We start from the raw sequence: 20,510 nt of genomic DNA, 5'->3' as shown, positions 1-20,510 counted from the left end.
GGAAAATAGAAGGCACTGGAGCCATTCCAGCGTCTAGACCAGGGGTAGTCAAACTGCGGCCCTCCAGATGTCCATGGACTACAATTCCCAGGAGCCCCTGCCAGCATTTGCTGGCAGGGGCTCCTGGGAATTGTAGTCCATGGACATCTGGAGGGCTGCAGTTTGACTACCCCTGATCTAGACGGAGATCGGGGCCTTCTGGTTTCCAGCCAAGGGCACGGGCGTCAGAGGGGTCTAATTCAAACTAACACATGCATCTGTAGCAACCGCCAAACACTCGTGAAGAGCAGCAGTAGAAGCATCTAACAGTTTCCACTTCTGCGAGCCCAAACTTCCTTTTTTACTTCCTCCTGCACTTGGTTTGCATCATTACTTGAATAAAATCGCTCTGTAGATTTTTGATAGAATTGCTCTAATTTTCCCCGGTCGAGTTGTCTGTTTCAGAACAAACTGAGAAGCCAAGAAATATGCCTTTCTCAAATAACACGCCTGCAAAATGGGTCGGAGTTATTCTCTAAGAGAACTGTGACTGGCCCAAAGTCACCCAGCTTGGCCATATGTGGAGGAGTGGGAAATCAAATGCCAGCATGGTGTACGAGTTAAGACTGGCCGCCTCTAATCTGGAGAGCTGGGTTTTATTCTCCATCCCTCCACTTGCAGCCAGCTGGGTGACCTTGGACTAGTCTCAGTTCTGTCAGAGCTGTTCTCACAGAGCAGTCCTGTCAGAGCTCTCTCGGCCTCACCTACCTCACAGGGTGTCTGTTGTGGGGAGAGGAAAGGGAAAGTGATAGTAAGCCGCTTTGAGACTCCTTCAGGGAGTGAAACGCAGGGCTTCAAAACCAACTCTTCTTCTGCTTCTCCAGTATAGAGGCTGTTTCTCTTAACCACTATGCCAAGCTGGCTGTCAGGCTAAGATCTGGGGGACCCGAGTTTGAATCCTTGCTCTGCCATGGAACGTTGCTGGGTGATCTTTGGCTGGCTGCGCACTCTTAACCTGATCTTCCTCACAGGGTTGTTGTGAGGATAACACAGAGAACAGTGTGAGCTGCTTTGGGTCCCAGCTGGGGAGAAAGGAGGGGTATAAATGAAATAAATGTGGCATCAGTCAAAGGATATGGTGTTACAAGCTGTCATTGGGAAGGGAAAGAGTTATTTCTAAATGTTGCTTTCTCCACCTTGTGTCTCTATGTTTGTATATATACAGCTGAACCAGGTGTGTTTTGATGCTGACGGCACCAGTTCACCGCAGGACAGACTCACTCTGTCTCACTTCCAGAAGCAGCTGCTTGAAGACTACGGTGAGTCGACCAGGGTGCCTTTGTGAGGACTGTTCTGGGTTTCGTAGACCTGTGCGACCCGGTGGCTTCTGTGAAGTGCAGCCAGTGCCAAGCCTTGGCCCAGCGCATTGCAAACACATTATAATTTTAAAGAAATCCACCTACCAGACTTGGTACACCATATCAAAAGCAATGTTTCTTTAGCACAATCAGCTGGGGTTTTGGTGACTCTCGTGCAGCTGTGTGAACCACTGCAAATCCAATAATTTCACTGGCATATTTTTTTCAGATTTGCCTTTTTATGATGTGTGCAGGGAGGTTTGCTCGGGAATCAAACATCCCTGTTTAAATTACTTTAATTTATTATGATTAGCAGTAGTAGTAGTGTAGTACAGGGGTAGTCAACGTGTGGTCCTCCAGATGTCCATGGACTACAATTCCCATGAGCCCCTGCCAGCGTTTACATCCCCCAAAGAGCACTGCAGTCACCAGACCAAAATCCCCGAGAGGTGGACCTGGCCTCAACCAGGGCCAGGGCCTTGTCCAGCCCTGGCCTTGGCCTTGTGGAATGCTCTGTTGACCAAGATCAGGGCTCTGCAGGGTGTGTCAGACAGAGCTATTCTGCCAGGCCTGTGCTTAAGACCAGGAATATAACGCCTTATACACCTAGTGGCTGGGCTTCCCAATGAAACCCCTGTTGAAACACCAAAGAGTAGATGCACTCATCCAAGGAATGAAAGCCATCTTCAGTATCCAATCCGAACTGGTAGATGTATTGGAAAGGCGGCAAGATGCTTTAATAGTTTTAGTGTTATTCTAATTGACGTTTATGACTGTATTTTATCGTTTGATGTTCCTCGCCCTGAGCCTCACGGGAAGGGTGGGTAATAAGAATAAAGTTTGTTTTTACCGTGGGGGTGGTGTGTTTTCTTCAGGGGAGTCCCATTTTGCGGTGAACCAGCAGCCGTTCCTCTACTTCCAAGTGTTGTTCCTGACGGCCCAGTTTGAGGCCGCCATCGCTTTCCTCTTCCGCACGGAGCGCCTGCGCTGCCACGCCATCCACGTCGCCTTGGTCCTGTTTGAGCTCAAGCTGCTCCTGAAATCTTCCGGGCAAAGCGCGCAACTTTGTGAGTCCCGCATGCCTTTCCCAACTCTGACCTGATTTGCCTCTCGCATCAGAGCTGCTGGAGCAGCACAGACTTGCAGCTCAGGGCTTTGAAATCACCCCTTAATGAGTTTGGCTGATGGATGGATTGCAGGCAAGGCGAGAGAGCCGTCACTGCAAGTCCGCCAAATCTCCTTCAATTCTGCATCAATTCTGTGTTTCAGTCTTGTGGATGTTTTGGTGCACCTACGGGAGTGTGTCAGGGTCACTACACCTCCCGGCTCGACTCCTGGTTTGGAATTTAATTATTAAAAAGGTAAAGGTAAAGGTATCCCCTGTGCAAGCACTGGGTCATGTCTGACCCTTGGGGTGACGCCCTCTAGCGTTTTCATGGCAGACTCAATACGGGGTGGTTTGCCAGTGCCTTCCCCAGTCATGACCGTTTACCCCCCAGCAAGCTGGGTACTCATTTCACCAACCTCAGAAGGATGGAAGGCTGAGTCAACCTTGAGCCGACTGCTGGGATCGAACTCCCAATATCATAGTCAGAGCTTCAGACTGCATGTCTGCTGCCTTACCACTCTGCGTCACAAGAGGCATTATTATTGCACACCAAAACTAACAACATAAACAAAATACAAAAAACACATAAGTCTTTTCTCTTATACATAGCTTCCCTTTGCCTTTTCTCCACCTTTTCCCTCCAACCCATTCTCTGTGCAGCTAAGTAGTCCAGATATGTCTTCCATTGTTTCAGAAATTCGTCTTCTGCTCTACCGTTGACTAGGGCTGTAAGTCTTGCCAGTTTTGCAAAGTCTGCCAGTTTGGAATTTTTGTCTGAGAGGTGGTCAGCGGTGCATGTTTGGAAGGAGGGTGGGACACATGCATCAATCTGCAGTGGCTAGTTATCACATCACACGGTTTTGCAAATGCGCTGCATTATATGTGGTATAAATATGCAGTTGACTAACTGCTGTAACTGTCTTGTTCGGTCTGACCAGGGGTAGTCAAACTGCGGCCCTCCAGATGTCCATGGACTACAATTCCCATGAGCCCCTGCCAGCATTTGCAGTTTGACTACCCCTGGGTCAGACCCACAACACACCTACTTCAGTTTTCTGTCTTCAGCAGTGCCCAGTCAGGTACTCTTCAGGAGCACCTGTTGAGAATGTCTGGCACATAGGTGTATCATACCTTTAAGCATGGAAGTTCCATTATGGCCGGCTGTCGCTAAAAGCAATTCATAGAGCTGTCCGTTTTTGGGGTTTTTTTGGGGGGGGGGGAGTCAGCTAGTGCTTGTCATCGCATCACAACAAATAGGTCAGCAAGTAAGGAACAAGGGTGGGGGTGTCACACAGTGACTTTCCTGTCCATTTGATTTAACTTGCATGAGATAACAGGGAAAAGCAAGATCCCTAGAGTCTAAGGCTTCTCAGATCTTATGAGACTCTCTAGAGCTCTGGAAGAAAAAAAAGCTTCTTGCAGTTCCTTCAGTCTAATACCTTCTTTTGTTTCCCAGCAGCTAGGGATTGCATTTGATCTGAATCTTAAGGTGAACAAGAAGGGGGGAAACAAGTAATTATTTCCTTGGAAACCACAAAAAACGGCGTGGTGGCGTATTGACGGCCATCCACACAGTCACACTATTACAGCCATACCTGGGTTGTCGTATTTATAACTCACATGTCCAAGTCTGCACTGGGAGATGTGAACTGTGGAAGTGCCATTCGGAGCCCAAGCAATGGTTTTTCTTATTGTTTTTGCTTGTATGTTTGTTTCCTTTTCTGTAATGGCCAGTCCATGTGGCCCAGGTAGTAGCGCCCTCCTCCCGCCCCCTCCGGATCCAGAAAAATCCTGTTTTTGAATAGGGCAGAATGCTTCTGGTCACAAATAGGTATGCCTTTAGGCAATCTTTATATAAGGCCCAATGTATAAAAGCTCTTCAGAGGTCCGTGCTGCTGTTCACACAAATGTCTTTGATGTGTGAAAGAACTCCGAGGGTTTTGGAGACCTTAAAGCCAAAGATTTTGTCTCTTGCATTTCAGTGAGCCACGAGCCTGGTGACCCTCCTGGCATCAGGCGCCTGAATTTTGTCCGCCTTCTGATGCTTTACACCCGCAAGTTTGAGTCCACGGACCCCAGAGAAGCCCTGCAGTACTTCTATTTTCTCAGGTAAGCGCCTGCAGCCGCTACCAAGTTGCACATATTTTTTTTTGCTTTTGTTCAAATGACCACAGAGTGCAAGCCTGAAATCTGCCATGCCTTTCTCTCTCTCTCTCCTCCCCCCCCCATCCATTTTTCCAGGAATGAGAAGGACAGCCAGGGGGAGAACATGTTCCTGCGCTGTGTCAGCGAGCTGGTGATCGAGAGTCGAGAGGTAACTCTGGCGTTGTGCCTGCCTTCTTTCCTTCAACAAGACGCAATTCGGTTTTCTTTGGAAGAGCTTGCTGAAGCACAGGTGTCCCTTGCCCCCAAAGCTGTGTGCAGGGGAACCATCCCTAGCATCCTCATAAGCTTCCCAGTAAAAAAAAAAAATCAGTGATGGTGAACTGGCTTCCCTCAAAGATGCCAGTTCTCATCCAGATTTGCAGTGTACAGCTTCCGGGGGAAGGGGGGTGGATATAGAGTGTGCCCGAGGAGTCACCCGAGGTGAACGTGGGCCGGAAAAGTCAACAGGGCCGTTTCAAACCGTTCTGTCACCCCAAGCGAGATATGATTTTGCTCCCCACCCCCACGCTGATTTCCGAACGGTGCAGAACGGGTTCGTGAAAAATAACCTAGTTTCCTAGGACACCAGGCAAGCCATTATGTCCCTGATCTTGCAGGTGCAAGAAGGCCAACCCATGATGAATGCCTGGGGGACATGAGTTTTACTTCTTCATTTTAAAATTAACTCTACAAACATCTTATGTTGCAATGAATCTTAAAAAGGAAGATATTTTTAATCCAAAAGTGGGAGCAAAACTGTCTTGCAGGACCTTGGAATGTATAATGTGTGCTCTTCTTAATTTTGTTTCCTTTTTATTTACATGGATAGTTTGATATGATTCTTGGGAAACTGGAAAACGATGGCAGTAGGAAAGTAAGTTTATATCTGACACATATCTGTTCACCTACCTATCTATCTCTATCTCTGTCAGTCTGTTTGTGTATCTATCTTTGGATGCTATTTAGGTAATTCTCTTAATTCTTGTGTTTTGGAGCCTTTTTTCTTTTGTTTTCCAGTATAAAGGTTAATACCTGGTGTGCTGCCATTGCTAATTTCAGCTGGGTTTCGGTGTCTTGCCTGCATGTGCTGCTCAAAGGGAGTGATTCACCCAGTGCACGGCAGGCTCCCTGTGTCTAATGGGAGACCGGCTCTCTGGGGCTGCTTGCTGTAAAGTTATGTCTGTACAGGGATTCCTGAAACTTTTGAGTTTCAGTTTAAAATGAACATGGTGAATAGTGGGAGATGTTTAGAAATGCACTGGCAGCATCAGTAAAGAGTATGGACAGCAGCCGGTCTGTTCCTCCCCGTGGTCTTTGTTGCTCCCTTGTGGCCTCTTAGTCATGTTCTTGCATCCAGACCCTTTTTTCTCTTTCTGCTGGCTTTACTGCTTTTTGCTATTAAAAACATTCCAACATGTCAGCTGCAAAATAAATTAAATTGCAAGTTTCAAAATAAAACAAAGAAACTAAGCGTATTTGCCCCCATTCCCATGAATACTGTAGACTTTAATCATTGTACATTGTTGAATTGCTGTACCTTGAGCTGGGTAGCTCAGAGTAGCCCATTCTCATCAGATCTCAGAAGCTAAGCAGGGTCCTTCCCACCTAGTAAATGGATGGGAGACCTCCAAGGAATGCCAGGTTTGTGGCACAGAGGCAGGCCGTGGCAGACTGCCTCTGAATGTCTCTTGCTTTGAACACCCTATATCAATCAGCTGTGACTTCATGGTGCTTCCCATCACCACACATAGTTGTTGCACCGTATGATAACATCTTTGTGCTTTTTTAAAATGGTAAACATTTGTGTTACAGGGTGAGGTTGTTTCCCCCACCCCAATATTATGCATATTTAATAAAAATTTGGGATGGAGGAGGAGTAATGCCTTTCCTCTTGGGCCAGCGCAGACAGAGAATGGCTCTGATAGCTTTTAACTGCTTTTAAGAGATCAGGAGTCAGCTGCAGGAGTCAGCACCATCCTGAATCATGCTGAAGTCCAACCAGGAGTTCTTCTTAACCCAGATTGTCAAAACACTTTGCAATAGCTTCTCCCGGACCTTGTCAAATGGGAATGCTGATTAGCCTCCAGGTGTGTGCCAATATGCTCCCTAACCATGCTCTTCACCTTGGCAGGAACAGTGCCATTTAATGTTTTGAGAGAGAAAGACTTTGGTTGCCTATGTTGAAATGTGAAAAAGTGCTTTATGTGACGGAGGACCAGGAAAGAGGCATTTAGACTGAAATCAATGGGTGGTTCCATACAGTACCAGTATTTTTGTGCTGCAAGGGGGTCCCTCTTCCACATTAAGAGGCAAGGAAAAGTAAGGGTGCCATAAAGGTAAAGGTATCCCCTGTGCAAGCACCGGGTCATGTCTGACCCTTGGGGTGACGCCCTCTAGCGTTTTCCTGGCAGGCTCAATACAGGGTGGTTTGCCATTCCCTTCCCCACTCATTACTGTTTACCCCCCAGCAAGCTGGGTACTCATTTTACCGACCTCGGAAGGATGGAAGGCTGAGCCAACCTTGAGCTGGCTGCTGGGATCGAACTCCGAGCCTCATGGGCAGAGCTTCAGACAGCATGTCGGCTGCTTTACCACTCTGCGTCACAAGAGGCTCTTAGGGTATCATACTGCCCTTAATAAAACGCTGTTTTTGCTTTAAAAATGTGGTAGGACCTCCCTCACCAAGAGTGAAGACTCCAAGACATGTATGTTTAGAAATCGTCTTCAGCAAAAGTCACAAGTCAGGTCTGAAAACACACAGAAAAACAATATAGAAAACACTGAAGAAGAGCAGGTTAACCACACTGGAATTCTCTGTTAAAGATGTCTTTTAAGAAAAGAAAAAACAACAAATTTATGCTAATTCCAAGCTGCACAACTAGGGTGGAACCAGACTGTGTCAAAAATCTGATAGGAAAACACATAGTAGTTAAGTACTACAATAATGGGCTGAAACATCCAGAAAGCTTTTTGGCAAAGGCCAGCAATAAACATTAATCACACTTAAGATTCAAATCTTATCTGGTTTTTCTCTTGACACATTGAGAAAACATGTAGATTGTAGATACTTAATCCCTGTTTTGCAATAAAGCAAGGTAACGTGTAGAGGGGTATTCCCTTTTAACCTTGCCATTTTTTTGTAACAGGAAGAAAGCATGCTTGTGCCGTATCAACATTTATTACAATTAAAGATCAGCCGGGTTTTTTTTCTTTTTTCTTTTTGTTACATTCAACATTTGATGTATACATAAATTAAACGGAAGAGGTTAGTCATTTTATTTGAGCAAAGATCATCTTACTGAGCAACTGGAGACTGTCAGCTGGAGATGTCAGCCATATTTTAATGTCAATTATAATGCTTTGACATGTCATAAGTTGTTTTGTTCTTTAGGACTGACACCAACTTAATCGTGTGGTGAAATGTTCAGATCTTTAAAAAAAAATTGTAAAAAATCTTGCAAGATTAGATCCATTATTATATCTGAACAAGCTTATAGGATCTTGTATTTTTCCCCATGAGATTGCATGCAAAGCCAGTCATAGTTTTGAATGCAGTCTGTTTTATTTCATCTTAGAAGATTATTACAGGGATACGTGTCCGTTCTGTCGCCCCTACGTTTCATCCCACCGTTCCTATTTTTATTTCCTTCCTCAGCCTGGAGTGATTGATAAGTTTACTAGAGACACCAAACCCATTATTAACAAAGTTGCTTCAGTGGCAGAAAGCAAAGGGCTGTTTGAAGAAGCTGCCAAACTTTACGACCTCGCCAAGGTAAGCAGGTTTCGATCGCTGCTCCAAGGAGCTGTCTTTGATTTTTTAGGTTAGCCTGGATTAGTTAAAAGGCAACACAATCTTCTTGAATTTGAATTTGCAGTTCTGCAGCCAAGACCAGTGTCTCGATCAAGCTCTGCTTAAGCTATTGTTAGCCGTTGTCATAGAGTTGGAAGGGACCCCCAGGGTTATCTAGTCCAACCCCCTGCACAGTGCAGGAACTCACAACTACCTGCCTACCCACAGTGACCCCGATTTCATGCCCAAGAGATCCCCCTCCACCAAAAATCTCCAGAATCCAGCCTGGCCTGGAGGAAATTCACCTACCATCCCATTTTCATTCTCAGTCCTATGCAGCTCTGCCCAGAAGTCAGCTTCATTGCAGTCAGTGGGCATTACTCCCAGGAAAGTGTTTTTAGGAAGATGACCTTTAGTGTTCCTTCTCTATGGTGGCTTAAGTTTGTGGCAATGCTTGCAGCAGCAGGCCAACAAATGGATATACACACCCAGGCTGCGATTCAGAGACACACACTTTTATTTGTATGAAGGGGGGGGGGGGTGGCAGACAGGGAGAGGAGGAAATTAAACACTTTTTTTCTCCCCATGGGATACAAGAATGGAACAGATCCTTGATAAAGATAAGGTTGCTTGGTGATCAGCAGGCCAAGGAAGGGATTTACAGTGGCAGGGTGTTTGGGGAGGAATATAACATACTTAAAATCTATCGAGCCAACATTGGTTCACAATTTAGAAGCCATCATAAGGATTGCCGTCTTCCTTAACAGCGTAACTTTCAGGATTCATATAACAGGTGGGAATAAACTCTCTTTCCTCTCCAAACACCCACTCACTCACGTACACACACACACAAAGGCAGGCCACTGTTTTGTAATAACTCTGTTTTGCACATTCCACAGAACCCAGACAAAGTGCTGGAGCTGATGAACAAGCTGCTGAGCCCCCTAGTCCCACAGGTCACCGCCCCCCAGTCTAACAAGGAGAGGCTGAAGAACATGGCACTCTCTATTGCTGAGAGGTGAGTGAAAGGTTAAGGGTCGCCAGCTCAGCCAAGGGGGAAGGTCCCCAGCCTTTTCCATGCTGGCTTGAGAAAGACCTTTGGGGGATGTAATTAGCAAAAAGACACAAGGTGGCTTTTGTTGCCACGCATTTTCAGAAGCCGTCAGTCCACTGAGCACGCCGGAGGCAAGAGATGTTAACAAAGCTGGAAAGAAGGAAATATGCAAGATATAATCTAGCTAGTTTACATTGGTGCCAGCTAAGTGTGCCACGAGAAACGAATGTTCCCCAAGTGCCTAATGTCCACTACACATTTGCATGATTCACTGTTTTGGCCTTGCCTCCTTCTAATCAGCCAGGGGAGAGGGCGGCCTGCCACATCTCTAAACTGGCAGTGTCCAGATCAGGGGTAGTCAAACTGCGGCCCTCCAGATGTCCATGGACTACAATTCCCACGAGCCCCTGCCAGCGACTATTCCCCTTTTGAAGAAGTTACCCACGGTAACCCTACCAGAGTCGCTGTTCTGGGGTTGACTTCTTCCAGCCATGAGGCGTGCTTCTAATGCAGAAGGACAGAGAGTGGAGTTTAATGTCAGGCAATTCTTTCTTGTATATCTCTGCAAAAAGGCCTATTTAGGTGTAAACGTCACGTTTGGCCTCTTTTCTTAAAAAACACATGTCTCAGAGAACAGAAATTTGCTAAACCCTGACTTAGTAGGCAGACACAGTGCCTGTGTCCCTACCTAGAGTCTCATCAGCCAGTTAAGCCATAGAGTGAGCGTGGTAGGCTGGGGCAGGCACAAAATCTATTTGTTTTGTGACGTGGTTTGAATGAAGAGGAAAGGCCATGGAAATGACCTTGACCTTGAAACTTTTCTGTCCCTTCATGCAGAACTCTGAATGTGGGCAAATGACCATGGGCAAATAACATTAAGTTCCCTCTTCCAAATCTGACTCTCTCTCTGCATCATTGCCCCATCCCTGCAACGAAATCCCAAATGACCTAAGAGCAAGTGTAGCAGACTTACTAAGAGAATCCGTAAAAGCAAAGAATCTGTCCTGCACAGCTTACTTCAGCCAGGGACGCACTAGAGGCCATCTCAAAACCTCAAGTTATTCCCCGTTACAATCAGGGAATAATTAAACTGGGGGGGAGGGGTAGAAGAACTCTGCAGACGGCTTCCCCCTCCCCCTCCTCCCAGGGCCTGTAAAGGCTGCAGGCAACTTTTATGGAACTTGTCAGCTGGAGCAGCTCTCACATGGCAGGGATCTTCAGACTCTGAGCCTCAGAGGGAAGTGGAAGGAGGAGGGGGTGGTCAGAGGTGGGGGATGGAAGGCGATTGGCTGGCCGCTGGACAGACAGGCGAGCCGGTTGGAGGAGGAGGAGGCACTCAGAGGCGGGACAGCCACCCTGAGTGGGTGTTAAGCACTGAGTGGCACTTAAGCCATGAGACATGCTCCTCCTCCAAGACCTTACCAGAAATATTATATGTGGAACAGATATAATACACAATAAACACCATCTGGAAAGATGGGGATTTCCAATAAATGGTAACTCTTCATTAAAATCAGACGCCCTTTGAAGTGATGCATGAAGCCGAAGCTGCCTTATTGATTTACTGTATTTACTTAATTTGTACCCCGCCTTTCTCCCCAAGGAGAACTCAAGGTGGCTGACATAATTCTCCATCATTTCCTCCTCACAACAACCCTTTGAGGTAGGTTAGGCTGAAAGCATACAACTAGCCCAAAGTCATCCAGCAAGCTTCCATGGGCAGAGTGGGGATTTGAACATGGGTCTCCCAGATCTTAGCCCAACTCTCTAAACCCTTACACCACTCTGTCTGTTATGTATTTTCCGGGCTGCAGTTTTTCTGGCCACGGAGCTACCCAGCAATGCCACGTTGCATATGCACATTCACCACAGTTGTGGCCTGTCTGGCCCCTCTTGTTTCTTCCAGGTACAAAGCTCAGGGGATAAGCGCCAAGAAGCCCATCAACTCCACCTTCTACCTTCTGTTAGACCTGATCACCTTTTTCGATGAATATCACGCTGGTCACATTGACAAGGCCTTTGATGTAAGTTTCGGATTTCCCCCTTGCAAGTTGCCTTGCTTCACCTGTCTTAGCACTCCTGCAGAGCAAGTTCTCTGGGATCATTTGCAACCGAGACACGAAGAAGGTAATCCCATGTTGAATGGTGGTCCCCATTGTGATGCTGGGTTTGGGGTTGCCTGGGGCCCGAACCTCTTAACTGGGGTTACGCAAGTCTGGGTCAGGGCTTATCATTTTAGAGGGGACATGATAGCCCTCTTTAAGTATTTGAGAGGTTGTCACTTGGAGGAGGGCAGGATGCTGTTCCCGTTGGCTGCAGAGGAAAGGACACACAGTAATGGGTTTAAACTACAAGTACAACGATATAGGCTAGATATCAGGAAAAACATTTTCACAGTCAGAGTAGTTCAGCAGTGGAATAGGCTGCCTAAGGAGGTGGTGAGCTCCCCCTCACTGGCAGTCTTCAAGCAAAGGTTGGATACACACTTTTCTTGGATGCTTTAGGATGCTTAGGGCTGATCCTGCATTGAGCAGGGGGTTGGACTAGATCGCCTGTATGCTCCCTTCCAACTCTATGATTCTATGATTCTATGATTTTGCATATGAGGCAGAGAGAGACAGAGAGAGGCAGTGAACATATAAAACAGCATATGAACAAAATTAGAGTTCAGCAACACCTTAGAAACCCACGCAATTTTTTTAGGGCATACACTTTTGTGAGTCAAAGCTCACTTCATCAAACACAGATAGGAATGATGGTCTCTCACTCCTTATGCCCAGGACAGATGGGGTGTGTGGAGGGAGGGGGGGTGTTACTAAGAAGGGCCAGCTGGAGTCAGAATGCAAAGATACAATGCAAAATGGAATCAGAGCAAGGTACAGCATAATAGACATGTTATTCAGGAGTGGCCAAACTGTGGCTTCCCGGATGTCCATGGACTAATATTACCATGGCCATGTTGGCAGAAGCTCATGGTAATTGTAGTCTGTGGACATCTGGAGAGCCACAGTTTGGCCACCCTTGTATAGCTACAAAGACTGTTCTTTCCTCTGTATCTCACTCCCTCTGTATATGTAAAATGTACGTCCCTGCAAGTCACAACTTCTGTTGACCCCAGCAAGGAGCTTTCCAGGCAGGTGAGAAGCCGAGGTCCTATCTCTGTGGGATCTTCCTAGGTGGTTCCCCCATCCAACTCCTGATCCTTCTGCGCTTTTGTGATCTGACGAGATCAGACTGTACCGAACCACTGCACATCCTGCTCAAGAATATGGGGCTTTCTCGAATCAGTGCAGCTCTGTTCTGTCTCGACTTGACCTCATCTGCTCGTCTTCATGCATCTTTCATCCTAGATCATTGAACGGCTCAAGCTGGTCCCTCTGAGTCAGGACTACGTGGAGGAAAGAGTAGCCGCCTTCAGGAACTTCAGCGACGAGGTAAGCAGCCACGGTGCTGGCCATCGTCCTTCCCTCACATCTAAGGCACAGCCATGAAGGTGCTGATGGTAGGGGCTCCCCTTCACCATGCCCTCTGTGCTGAGGAGGGGCCATAGCTTAGCAGCAGAGCATCTGTTTGGCAGCCTGCACTGCAGCCCCAGCATCTCCCGTTACCAGGGGAGCAAGTGGGGAAAAAAGCTGTTCCTGAGTCCCTGGAGAGCCACTGCCACTCTGGATGGACAGCACTGACCTTGCAAGACCCAAGGGTCTCACTCGGTTACACGGCCACTCCATGTGCATGAGCATGTTTCTGCCTGCGCCAGTCCACCTTCTTAGCCGGCACTACAGACAGGGAGACTGGTTAGGACAAGCATAAGGCATGTACTCTTCACAGGCAGAGGTGTATTATATCAGCTTCTCTGTTTGGTCTCACTCCATTGTCATCCTCACTGTTGCCTCCGTCCCACGTGGCTTTTGTTGACGCAGATCCCACGGTCGTTAGCATAGCTTGTTTCAGTGGCCCAAAGGGGCCTTCCTTCCCACTACTGACAGCAGGATCCAGCCCGTAGTCGGCGAAGAAGCACCTCCTGTTCCTTCGTCAGTGGCAAAGGACTCCTTTGAGCTTGCTCCTGCCCCACCGGAAGCGTAGATTGCTCTGTGCATTGCAGCTTGGCGTATTCCGTTGGGGGTGTTTGTATGCTTTATTTATTTATACCCTGCTTGTCCCGCTGAGACTCGCGGCAGGTCACCGAATAAAAACAAAGTACTCACGCCGCAAAGCAACCCAGCGGACCATGCATTAGTACAGAATGAAAAGGCCACACAAAGAGCAAAGGTAATATTGTGGACAAAGCAGGGAGTGGGGGCTCCAGAGGATGTGCAGTGAAGACCGTTCGGTAGTAGCTGGAGCACACCTAGAATGTTCACTGCCGTTGACTACAGTCCTGTGCCTCCATGAAGGTGCCCTCTTGGCCACTCAGCCACCTGCCTCGATTCTGTTTTTATAACCTCCCCCTTGAACGTTTACCACTTTGCACACTACGCAGAATGGCAGAAGTACCAGAGACTTTCTGACCTTCCTCAGGGACGCCATTAAGCTCTATTAGAGAGACTGGACTGGATCCAGGCAAAATTTTCCATCAGCAGGCTGGAACTTTCCTGACTCACCTCTCCCGATGCAGCTCCATGAAACGCTGCTCATGATGGATCGGGAACCCCGAGGAATACGGGGGGGGGGGGGGCGTGATCTGTAGCCGGAGGGGGAAATCTGTGGAAATTGCCGGTTTAGTTTAAATCCAGCTCACTGTGTTACTCCTGGGGGAAGGTGGCGACATTTCTGCCTCTCGTAAAAGCTATTGCCCCTAAGCGGCTTCCTCTCTTGACACACACGATCATTCTTCAGGGCTCCTCAAGGCTTTTGGTGTGCCCACAAATCTCCATAGGCACCTGTGGTGCCCAGTTACTTGCAGCACTATAGAATGGTTGTGCTCATTCCCATTGTGCATATGAAATACTGCCCTGCATTCTAGAGAACGGGGCTCTGGAGTATTTTGTGCCCAACGGAGATTCTATTCACACAGCAGGCCAAAAATGCACAAGATCAAGCACTTCACTTTGTCACAAAGGGCAGGGTCTGGCCAATACTGTGAAGCTGTGGGACTGAGAAGAGAAAAAAGGTTTGTTGAGTTCCATTGTTCATGGGTTTCTTTGGAAAAGTCAGCCTCTCGGGAAATTATAAACATTCATTAATTATTTTTCTCCGGAGACCACGCTGACACTTCCAGTTGCTCCTGATTTGTAACTCATCTTCATCCACCGTTTGGACTTCCTCTGCTGATAAAGGAATCCCGTGCAGCCAAGTGCTGAATAGTCAGGAATATGAGAGATGCTGCTTTGAACATAATGTGTGAAGTCAGCATCTTGAAAACTTCCAACTGAAACCTGAGCACTCCTCCCCCCCCTCCGTCTTGTGCAGATGTTGTTTTCATCTGAATTGCATGTCAAGTTGTTTTCATAAAAGTATTAAAATTTTCATGGGCTAATTTTGCAGGAAGCTAAGAGGACAGAAATGGAGCCTCTTGTGGCGCAGAGTGGTAAGGCAGCTGACATGCTGTCTGAAGCTCTGCCCATGAGGCTGGGAGTTCAATCCCAGCAGCCAGTTCAAGGTTGACTCAGCTTTCCATCCTTCCGAGGCCGGTAAAATGAGTACCCAGCTTGCTGGGGGGGTAAACGGTAATGACTGGGGAAGGGAATGGCAAACCACCCTGTATTGAGTCTGCCATGAAAACGCTGGAGGGCGTCACCCCAAGGGTCAGACATGACCCGGTGCTTGCACAGGGGATACCTTTACCTTTAAGAGGACAGAGAAGAGTCTGTGCAAGGCTTCCAGTGCAGAAGGAGTGACTCTGGCATTCCACTTTCAACAGTGCCCTGTGTGTTCTGTGTTACCCTTTGCCCTCTTTCCTCTCATTTCCTTTCCGCATTCACTGCCCACTGCAAGGCAGTTGCCCACCGCCACCAATCTCCCCTTGCAGTGCTCAGTCTCAGGCGTCCCCAGTTGCCTTCTGCAATGAATAGAGGTTTCCTCCCCAGGCTCTGAAAGAGCTACTTAAGGATAGAACACTGGAAAAACTGCTGACCTCTGGTCAGCATGTTCTTGTGTACGTAATATGGCTCAATCTTGGACATCTTGGTGTATTGATTACAAATAGCGGCTTCTGATCTAGAGAGCCAGGTTTGATTCCCTGCTCCTCCACATGCAGCCAGCTGGGTGACCTTGGGCTAATCACAGTCCTGTCAGAGCTATTCTCACAGAGCAGTCCTGTCAGGGCTCTCTCAGCCTCCCCTCCCTCCCAGAGCGTCTGTTGTGGGGAGAGGAAGGGAAGGCTTTGAGACTCCTTCAGGTAGTGAAAAGTGAGGAATGAAAACCAACTCTTCTTTTTCATCTTGACTCTCTCTGGTCAGATAATTTTGGCATACTGGCAGAGAATGAGGCACCTGGGTGGGGAACCAAAATGGGCCCTGGACGCCACCTGCCTTCTAAGTGTTTGTACGTCTCTTTCCTGCCTACAGATCAGACACAACTTGTCAGAGGTTCTCCTTGCAACAATGAACATTTTGTTTACCCAGTACAAGAGGTTGAAAGGTACCAGCCCAGCCACCCCTGCCAGGCCTCAGCGGGTTATCGAGGATCGAGATTCGGTAAGGTTTTCTTTCTTTCTTTCTTTCTTTCTTTCTTTCTTTCTTTCTTTCTTTCTTTCTTTCTTTCTTTCTTTCTTTCTTTCTTTCTTTCTTTCTTTCTTTCTTTCTTTCTTTCTTTCTTTCTTTCTTTCTTTCTTTCTTTCTTTGACTTACATATAAAATAAAATAAAATAGTGTCCAGATTGGGTGGTGGGGACATACAGTTAAGATCAAATGAACCCCCCCTCCCCCAAGAAAAAATTCTACTGCGGTAGCTTCAGCCACATGTCTGCACAAATAGTTGATTTATTTGGAGATTTTCACTGGTGCTGAAGGACATTCTTTCACTGGCTAAAAGAGGAAGCAGAAAACAATTGTCATTGAAATAGGTGGTGTAGTGTTCCTGGTGTTTTTTGTGTGTTTTTTTTTAATGTAGTTGCCTAAATAATTATTGTGAATGGAACACCCGCACCTCCAGGCTTCCTTTAACCTCTGCAGAGGGACCCACAGGGATTGTTTTAAAATGGGGGCGGGGGTGCTCATTAGACACGCCAGAAGGCAAATGCTCCGTCCTGTGGTGTTTAAATGCCCCCCCCCTTTTCTCCAGGAACAAAATAACGAGGTTGTGTTTTATTTGACTGGGTATTCAAATATTAAAGCCTTAGCTAAAAATACACAATCCACAGTCAACCAGCATAGCAACCTAAAGGTACACTGGAAGAAAGTGTGAGTCTCGTGACACCTTTAAGAGTAACAAGGTTTTATTCCAGGTGTAAGATTTCATTTGCAAGCACACTTCATCAGATACAGTGAAACAGAATATTCCCAGCCATTACTGAGAGAGGGCAGCAGGGTGTGAGTGTGGGTGGGTTAATTTTCAGGAAGGGCTGGCTAGAGTAAAGATGCATAACAGACTTTGTGATAATAGCTTAGATTGGATTAGTACACCGTATTTTGTTATGTACTGAGACTCTCAATACAACATTGCCCTTAGCCGGCAAATCAAAAGCTGAATGGAAGAGCTGCCTTTGGGCATCGGCTATAAGGGGCCCGTTTCTAACCATGCTGGATCTTTGATAAAGTTGGAACACAGAGTAGGGCCTGAATTTAATGTCATTGGCATGATAACAAAGCCCCAGGTGACAATGGACTTCAAAGGCTAATGCCTGCATATTTAAATCCCGGAACCATAGATAGCAAATAGAGGTGGTTTAATCTAGGCTGGATACCGAATTTGAGTTCCAGCTCATGAAATTTCATGCTGGAATGAATGAATGCTGTTAGTTTTTTAAGCTGCCATAGGACTTCTGTTTCATTTTGCTTTGATAGACTAACTTGGCTGCCATGCTAGAATTTACAAATTACAGCCTCTGGCATTTTGTATGGTTTGTTTGTTTTTTTTATTATTGTTATAATAGCTAAATTGGAGGTTAGACAGATCTCTGGAAGTGGTTCCAAGAGAATAAAGTATATGTGTGTATTTCATGTCTTAAATTGCACTGCATCCTTTATTGGAGAAGCACAGGCAACTACCTGAGGGGATTATCATATTTCCCAACAACCATGTGAGAGGATTCAGGCTGATCAAAAGAGAACCAGAGTTAGACCATGTCAAGGCTGCTTCTCAAGAACTTGAGACCTCCTCTGTCATCTGCACCAGGCTGCCTTCTCCACATTCTGTCTGCTGTTGATGATAGCAGTGCTCATAACAAGGCAGTTCAAGACAGTCAGCGTCTTTTTGGTTGCCTTTAGCCTCGCCGGGGCAAGTCAGAGCCTACCTACTGTGGCCACCCTGCCAGCCTCTCTGCATTGGAACAGCAGTAGCTTTACTTGTTTAGATAGTTTCTTTGCCACTTCTCCAGGAACTCACAAAATAAAAACAATAATTCATAAGAACAAGAAGGAAAGTTGGTTTTATACCCCGCTTTTTACTACCCAAAGGAGTCTCAATGGCCTACAATCATCTTCACTTCCCCCCCCCCACAACAGACACAGGTAAGTGAGGCTGAGAAAGTTCTGAGAGAATTGTGATTGGTCCAAGGTCACCCAGCTGGCCACATGTGGAAGAGGAGTGAGGAATCAAACCTGGTTCTCCAGATTAGAGACTGCTACCCTCAGCCTCTACACCACCACCAATTGCATTAAGGTCTGGCCCTACTTTGTGTTCCAGCTTTATCAAAGATCCAGCAATAATAAAGAAACCATAAACACATCCAGCAGCCTGAAAGACAGTGTAGTATAGAGGTTGGATTAGGATCTGGAAGACCCAAGCTTGGATCACCACTTTGCCCTGGAACATCATTGCTATTATTCATTGTATGGCTTGTGTGTAATGAAGCCAGTGGATTCTGTGACTGTATAATCGTCCGGCAGCATCCGAGATCTGATGAGATCACGCGTACCTGGGCTATCCTAGCACGAGAAGCCCATTGGTCTGTCTGAGAAAGCAGATAACTTAAAGGTAAAGGTAAAGGTATCCCCTGTGCAAGCACCGGGTCATGTCTGACCCATGGGGTGACGCCCTCTAGTGTTTTCATGGCAGACTCAATACGGGGTGGTTTGCCAGTGCCTTCCCCAGTCATTACCGTTTACCCCCCAGCAAGCTGGGTACTCATTTTACTGACCTCGGAAGGATGGAAGGCTGAGTCAACCTTGAACTGGCTGCTGGGATTGAACTCCCAGCCTCATGGGCAGAGCTTTCAGACTGCATGTCTGCTGCCTTACCACTCTACCCCACAAGAGACTGTGCAGATAACTTATCTATTTATAAATTAGTTTACTTCCTGCAAATCAGATTTCTCTGCTCTTGCTTCCTGTCCAGAGAAGACCGTGCCCTAGCCAATAAGTCAAAGTAACAGCCTTTTGTTCTGCTTCTCTGTTTTTCAGCAACTCCGGTCTCAGGCTCGGGCACTGATCACATTTGCCGGGATGATCCCCTACAGAACATCCGGGGATACAAACGCAAGATTGGTTCAGATGGAGGTCCTCATGAATTAGATGCTTTAAGACTCCTGCCACCTGCCGTTTCATGCGCTCTGCGGACGGGTCCAATTTGAATTTTTTTGTTTGTTTGTTTGTTTTGCTTTTCGGGGTTTTTTTGTGGGGGGTATTATGTATTTTTGTCAACCACAATAAATTTCTTTGGTTTATATTTGCTTTTGACATTTTATTTTACGTTCACCAATGTTTATGTTTTCTTATCTGTTAATTTCCCTTTACCCCACAACATTTATTTCCCTGGGGGAGTGGGAGTGGGGAGTGGGAAAAGAACATTAATTGGCAAGCTGGAGCTATGGAGGCAGGTATTGTATCTTTATTTTCTTTGCTAAGCATTTTGTTAAGCTGCTTACTGTTCAGTTCTGTAACTCCTAAGTTCTAGAGCAGGGGTAGTCAAACTGCGGCCCTCCAGATGTCCATGGACTACAATTTCCAGGAGCCCCCTGCCAGCAAACGCTGGCAGGGGTCTCCTGGGAATTGTAGTCCATGGACATCTGGAGGGCCGCAGTTTGACTACCCCTGTTCTAGAGCATAACCAGCCTAGACTGAATAAGGGAAACAGGAAACCTCTTTTTATGCTGTTTTTTTTTAAGTTCAACAGCATTCCATTTTTTCCAGTTTTTTTATGCTCTCAGGAAAGTGCCCTTTTTCAGATCATGGAGTCATCCTCTCTGAAGGAGACTGAGGAGGTTTCAGGGTAAGATACAGTGTCATTCTTGACTCTTCTCAGCTGAGGTTTTGGGTCTTGTCATTCCAGAAACACGGAGCGCTATTTTAGGGGAGAATGGGAATGGCATGTTAGGGTGGCATGCTATAAGAAGCACGCCACTTAAAAACAGTAGCTGTTTGTCACGTTTTCCCCCTTCACAATATATAGAACAATTCATTTGTGTCATCAAGCCAAACGTTTCTTTGCCAGTGACGTGGAATAGGGATAAAGAGGTGCATGTACATAAGGTAAGTCGCACTTTGTATGATGCCAGAGGAGGAAGAATTTGATGCAAAGCTACCTTTCTGGGCAGGAGCTCTGGTTTTCGTGTCTCTTTGAGTTTTGCATTTGGAGCCCCCGATGTTTGTAGTTGGACACTCTAAATTCTGCAATCCAGAATGTAGTAAATAGCCTTCTTCCTGCCTGTTCGGTCCTAATTTATTCCAAGAGAACTTTCTCAGGTTCAAAGGATATGGAACGGAAAAAGCATGAGAATAGGGGATGCTGGTCATGGGTGAAAGAGGAGGGCTTGTAAAGTCCGCCCACCCCAGTCCTGTGCTCAGTTATAAAAAGTGACTCAACTGCATCAGCAACCCCAAGTCAGGAGCCATATTTTAGGAATGCCCATGAAAGAGACATTCACTGCAGTATTACATAAAATGCTAGGAGGAGGCTCTTGAATGATTAGGTGTAGCTGTGGGCACAAAATACCTTGTGTCAGCCCTGCATGTAACATTGTACATGCAGGGCTGTACA

The 20,510-nt window shown here is 46.7% G+C and overlaps 1 protein-coding gene across 4 annotated transcripts in view; it reads left to right on the top strand.

Annotated features, from left to right (window-relative positions):
* Positions 1-19,197, top strand: part of NUP93 (nucleoporin 93) — an 89,783-nt gene extending 70,586 nt beyond the window's left edge. For all 4 annotated transcript variants that reach the window (XM_077309847.1, XM_077309848.1, XM_077309849.1 and 1 more), the window contains 11 exons: positions 1,205-1,298; positions 2,213-2,404; positions 4,428-4,554; positions 4,687-4,759; positions 5,420-5,464; positions 8,246-8,362; positions 9,280-9,398; positions 11,341-11,458; positions 12,785-12,868; positions 15,941-16,069; positions 18,935-19,197. In XM_077309847.1, coding sequence (XP_077165962.1) covers positions 1,205-1,298; positions 2,213-2,404; positions 4,428-4,554; positions 4,687-4,759; positions 5,420-5,464; positions 8,246-8,362; positions 9,280-9,398; positions 11,341-11,458; positions 12,785-12,868; positions 15,941-16,069; positions 18,935-19,045 — 1,209 coding nt within the window. In that variant the 3' untranslated portion in view covers positions 19,046-19,197. The remainder of the gene's footprint in view (positions 1-1,204; positions 1,299-2,212; positions 2,405-4,427; positions 4,555-4,686; positions 4,760-5,419; positions 5,465-8,245; positions 8,363-9,279; positions 9,399-11,340; positions 11,459-12,784; positions 12,869-15,940; positions 16,070-18,934) is intronic.
* Positions 19,198-20,510: the final 1,313 nt, after the last annotated feature.

Source organism: Paroedura picta, chromosome 14 (assembly GCF_049243985.1).
Source record: "Paroedura picta isolate Pp20150507F chromosome 14, Ppicta_v3.0, whole genome shotgun sequence".
Classification (NCBI taxonomy): domain Eukaryota; kingdom Metazoa; phylum Chordata; class Lepidosauria; order Squamata; family Gekkonidae; genus Paroedura; species Paroedura picta.
This window is presented reverse-complemented; position numbering and strand designations above follow the sequence as displayed.